General features: G+C 66.9%; 1 protein-coding gene across 1 annotated transcript; it reads right to left on the bottom strand.

Moving 5' to 3' along the window:
• Positions 1-1,502: 1,502 nt before the first annotated feature.
• On the bottom strand, positions 1,503-4,906 carry DHODH (dihydroorotate dehydrogenase (quinone)). The gene is made up of 7 exons (XM_025192231.1): positions 4,511-4,906; positions 4,259-4,341; positions 3,666-3,853; positions 3,162-3,275; positions 2,702-2,855; positions 2,471-2,630; positions 1,503-2,097 (listed from the first exon to the last, which is right to left on the bottom strand). The coding sequence occupies exons 1-7, from the start codon at positions 4,834-4,836 to the stop codon at positions 2,043-2,045; spliced, it is 1,080 nt and encodes a 359-aa protein (XP_025048016.1). The 5' UTR covers positions 4,837-4,906; the 3' UTR covers positions 1,503-2,042.
• Between the last annotated feature and the right edge of the window lie 6 nt (positions 4,907-4,912).

Below are 4,912 nucleotides of genomic sequence, written 5' to 3'. Positions count from 1 at the left end.
GGGGGCCGGGGGGGGGGGGATGGGTGGGAAACCTGGGTTCAGATCTCTGCTCTGCACCCAGCTGGGAGCATGACTGGGTCAGGCCCCTTGCCACCGCGCCTGGCTGCACAGCAGGTCCAGGAAGGGTGCAGTAGCTCAGCCCTGTGCCCAGCTGGCAGGGCCCGGAGGTGAGCCCACCCTCAACACCTCCAGAGTGGTCTCCTCATGGTAGACCCACAAGGTCACACTGAGGGCCCTGGGAGAGGATGTCTGCTTGCCAGGGACAGGGGCACCCACAGCCCAGCCTGCCCCCCTGCCAGCTCAGGGTCCCAGGCTGGGGGGGCTGCGATAGGCATGTCCTTGTCCCCCTGCGCCCAGCTCAGCTGGCCCCAGTCTGGTGTTTGCTCAGATCGGGACGTGCTGTGCTCGTTTTGGGAACTGGCAAGAGTGATTTTTGGCCGGACGGGGGCGGAGGTGCTCTTCCCTTTGTCCGCTCTGGGAACTATAGTGCAAGGATGTTCCTGTCCCTTCCCCTACCGGGTGCCAAACGGTCTGGGGCAGCTGGTGCTATTTTGCCACAGCTGCAGGGCTCACCTGGCACAGGGGCTGCCAAGAAGCCTCAGCGCAGTGCTCTGTGCCAGGGCCTACCCCTCCACCTCTGCCCTGTGGCACCATCCCTGCAGCCCAATAGGGCTGGGGGCTCAGTGCAGCACCCCTGGCCCTGCACTGCCCAGGCCTTGTGTGGCAGGGGTCTTGTGGCTCAAGTGATCACCCGGCGGCAAACAGGACAGTGGATCCAGGGCTTGCAGCAAGGAAGGGATGTGGAAACAAGCTCGAGGAGCCCTGGGCCAGTGCAGATGGGGTCCAGGCCAGCTGGGATAGGCTGAAAGAGGCAGCAACCACAGCTCAAACCAGGCTCGAGGTGGTCATGCCTGGGGAACTGGGCAAGGTAGCGCAGGGAAAGGGCAGCTCCTTTGACCCCAGCAAGCTCCTGGTCAAGGCCACGACAGAGCCTACAGCCGGGTGGGAGCCTGCTGGGGCTGGGGCTAGGGGGCAGGGGAGTCTCACACCCCAAGGGCAGCACAACAGCAGCGGAGTGGAGCTGAGCATGGGCTGCATCCCAGCCCCCTTCACCCAACTGCCCTGTGCTGACCGCAGGTGGGGCAGACCTGGCCTGTCTGTGTTCAGCTGAGCCCCACCAGGCCGGCGCAGCCTGCAACAGGCAGAGCTCCCACCAGGCCCCTGCGCTACGAGCAGCCGTTCACACACGGAACCAGCGCCTGGGGAAGTGCTGACCCGCAGCCCGTGGGCACGGGATAGAGGGCACAGGCCTGCCCACCCCCCTTGCAGCAGAAGCAGGAAAGTAGGAGAGCCACTCAGATGCCACGCCAGGGCCCCCGTCCTTCCTGCTCAGGGACTTCCTTGCCAGGCCCATGCAGGCCCCACTCCTCCCCATTGCTGAGCCACGAGCACAGGGCCCAGGGAAGGCACGGAGCAGCAGCAAAGGAAGGATGAGGCCCATGGAGTGAGCAAGCACCAAGTTTAATGGCAGGAGGCAAAGACCCTGTGCAGCCCCCGAGCTGGGGAGATGATACCAGCCCCACACAGGGCCAGGCCTAAGAGACCCCAGCCCAGGGAAAGACACAGCTGAGCACTGGGGACAATACCAGAGGTAGCAGCTCAGGGCAGGGCCTGGCAGCAGAGGGGGCCATAGCAGCCCAGGGGATTCCTCCTGCCACAAAAAAAGAGCCATAGGCGGGGCACGGCCACCCTTTCCCGTGGCCACCGGCGCAAGGCTCCACCCCAGCGTCAGTGTGCGCATGGGTGACACTCAGAGCAGTTGCCAGGCCAAGCAGTGCTGCCCCAAGACCCCCACTTCACCATGCCTCCCGGAGGCAATGCGGGCACTGGGCCTGAGTTCCTGCTGCACCCTGCACCCGCCTGGGGGCCTTGGGCTGGAGTCCAAGTCACTTCACGCTCAAGGTGGTGCAGACAGCTGGGCTTCAGGCCCCACAGCTCCTCTGAGCAAGGGCAGGCAGCGCCAGCCCCTGGCCCCGTGATCCTCAGGGCCGGTGATCCGCCCCAACAGCCTCCGTGACGCTGGCAAAGCCCTGCTTCCTGCAGCGAGATGAAAGCACCATGATCCCCTGGCCCAAGCTCAGAGCCAGCCGCCAGCCTCACGCCTGCCCTGACCCTGAACTTGCCGCTGTTCACCCAGCTCCCCAGCTGTGAGGAGCAGACCCAGACGGGGCCAGGGCACCCGCAGCAGCACCGCTAGGGAGAGGCCTCCCAACCCCGTGCCTCTTGGGCATGGCCTGGGCAGCTCATCCCAGCCTCCAGCTGCCCCTGACCACAGACTGCGACCAAGGCCCAGGCAGTTCTCCTGGGGGGCTGAGGCAGGCAACAGGGCCCCGGCCCCCATCACTGCAAGCATGGTCCTGTGGGGTGGCCCTGGGAGGCAAGGCCCTGCGCGGCAAGGCCCTGCGCTCACCTCAGCAGTGCAGCCAGCTCCCGCTTCACGGTGCCCACCACAGGAGGCCCACGGTAGGTGAGCGCCGTGTACAGCTGCACCAGCGATGCCCCGGCTCGGATCTTGTCCAGCGCATCCTGCCCGCTGCTCACGCCACCCACACCGACGATGGGCACGCGGCCTGCGAGCAGGGAAGGGGTCAGCACCAGGCAGAGGCAGGAGACAGCACCCAGGCCCTGCACCACCCAGTACCTTGGGTAAGGCAGTACATCTCGCGCACGGTCTCCGTGGAGAGGTCCCGCAAGGGCTGCCCACTCAGCCCCCCGGGCTCTGCTCGTGCCACGCCACGCAGGCTGCTGGGGCGGCTCACGGTGGTGTTGGTGACGATCAGCCCATCGACCCCCAGCTGGGAGAGAGACAGGGCGTAAAGGGGTCTCCCCACAGCCCCTTGCCCATGGCTCGAGCCCCTGCCCTGTGTAGGGGCAGGCAGAGCTGCCTGGCTGGGGGCTGCCAGATCCAGGCATGGTTAGCGCCAAGGGGCATGACCTCTGCCTCTGGCTGGGGGCCATGTCTGGGACCTGACAGAACAAGGATTAAACCCGGACCAGCCCAACACGGCCCTGTTGGACCTGCCAAGGGGGCTCTGCAGCACCACTGTCTGTGGCCCAAGCTGGGCCCCAGATCCCCATGCTCCCCCTCGGTGCTGCCTCACTTCGCTCACGACACTGGCGATGTCCCGCTTGTCCTGCGCACTGAGGTCGGGCGCAATCTTCACCAACACGGCCGGCTTTGGCACGCAGGGCAGTGCATCCCGCTCCTCCAGCACCTGCAGAAGCTGAGCCATGAGCACCAGGTAGTGCTGCCCTGGCCCAGGCCAAGCTCACCCCCATTTGGCACCCAGCCACTGCCCGGGGAGAATAGGGCATGTCTGAGCAGGGAGAAGACGGCCTGGCAGAGCCAGAGGTGCAAGCTGCCCACCAGCGGCACAGCACGGTGCAGAGCGGAGCGAACAGGATCAGCACGACCTTCCCCCGGTACAAGACCAACTGCATTCTCCAAGCACTGGCCCCCATGTTCAGGCACATCCCAGTCCCTGCCCCACACCCATTTGGAGATGGTGGCACCCATTTTGCCTCCTTGGAAAAGGGCCTGACTTCACAGACCCACCACAGGTGGCCAGTGTACACGAGGCCCCAGGAGCCGGGCGGTCACTCACCTTGGCCAAGAGGCAGCGCAGCTCTGCTTTGCCCTGCAGGTCCCGCAGCCCCGGGGTGTTGGGGCTGGACACATTCACCACCAGGTAGTCAGCCAGCGGGCCCAGCACCCGCACCCCAGCCACGTAGTCGGCCACGGCATCCACCGAGCTCTTGTTCTTGCCCAGATTGATCCCGAGGGGCCGCCCCGCTGCAGCACACAGGCACTGGTCGGCCACCAGCCGCCGGGTCCCTGCCCCAGGCCAGGAGACGCAGCCCCCCACCCCCAAGACAGGCGAGGTCCAACACAGAGGCGTGAACACTGCCAGCTGCTGGGGCCCAGAGCCAGCACCAGGCTCACAGAGCAAGGCCAGACCAGCGCTGGGCCAATGGCAGGGAGCCCCCCAGGCTTCAGCCACTGCTGTGCGGCCCCAGAGCTGCCCAGACCCGAGCAGCAGCCCCCAAGGCAGCTGCAGAGCAGCCTGCTGTGGCCGCAGGGGAAGGACCCCCAAGCTACAGGCGCTGGCTCAGGGCTGCGGCCTTGCATGTCTCCCAAGCAGCACAGCCCTGCTGCCCCCGTTACCCAGGTGAGCCCCCCGGCCCGCAGCACCCTGACCTGCAGTCAGCTGCAGCTGCGCATCCTGCCGGGCTTGAAGGCGGCGCTCCACAGCAGCGTGCCCGTGGCTGTTGAACCCGTACCTGCGACAGGCGAGGAGGGGAGCCTCAGCTGGGGCAGGACTGGGCCTCCAGCACCCGGCCTCCATGCACTGCTCAGCACCGTGGAGATGGGCATGGGACGGCACCGCCAGGAGCCCCAGGGCCCACCCCACCAGGCCACGAAGCCCAGCCACCCCGGCCCCGTTCCCACCTGTTGATGACGGCCTGGTCCTCGGGCAAGCGGAAGACGCGGGGCCGGGGGTTGCCGTCCTGGGGCTGGGGCGTGACGCTGCCGACCTCCACGAAGCCGAACGCCGGCCCAGCACCTGCACCTCCTGGGGGAGCGCGGCCGTGAGCGCCGCGGGGGCGGCCCCCACCCGCCCTCCCGGAGGCCCACACGCACGGGCCCCCGTGCCACGGTGGGGAGTGGGAAGCGGGGAGGGACTCGCTCGGACACCCCCAAGTAGGAAGCAGCCCATGTACATACATGCCTGCACGCGCACACAGACATGCACAGACACAAGCATGCAAACACATGTACGTGTGTACACGTGCACAGACACATGCACAGGCGGACAAGCGGACACGTGCCGACGCGCGGCGGCACCCACCA

The sequence above is a fragment of the Alligator sinensis genome, unplaced genomic scaffold (assembly GCF_000455745.1).
Source record: "Alligator sinensis unplaced genomic scaffold, ASM45574v1 scaffold1060_1, whole genome shotgun sequence".
NCBI lineage: Eukaryota > Metazoa > Chordata > Crocodylia > Alligatoridae > Alligator > Alligator sinensis.
The sequence above is the reverse complement of the archived record's forward strand: the minus strand, read 5'-3'. Positions and strand labels throughout refer to the sequence as shown.

Coding starts and splice junctions, on each gene's coding strand:
- DHODH (XM_025192231.1), bottom strand. CDS start 4,836: ATGTGTTTGCATGCTTGTGTCTGTGCATGTCTGTGTGCGCGTGCAGGC. Junction 4,342..4,510: donor GACCAGGCCGTCATCAACAG/GTGGGAACGGGG, acceptor CGCCTGTCGCAG/GTACGGGTTCAACAGCCACG. Junction 2,098..2,470: donor GAGCTGGCTGCACTGCTGAG/GTGAGCGCAGGG, acceptor ATCTCGCTGCAG/GAAGCAGGGCTTTGCCAGCG.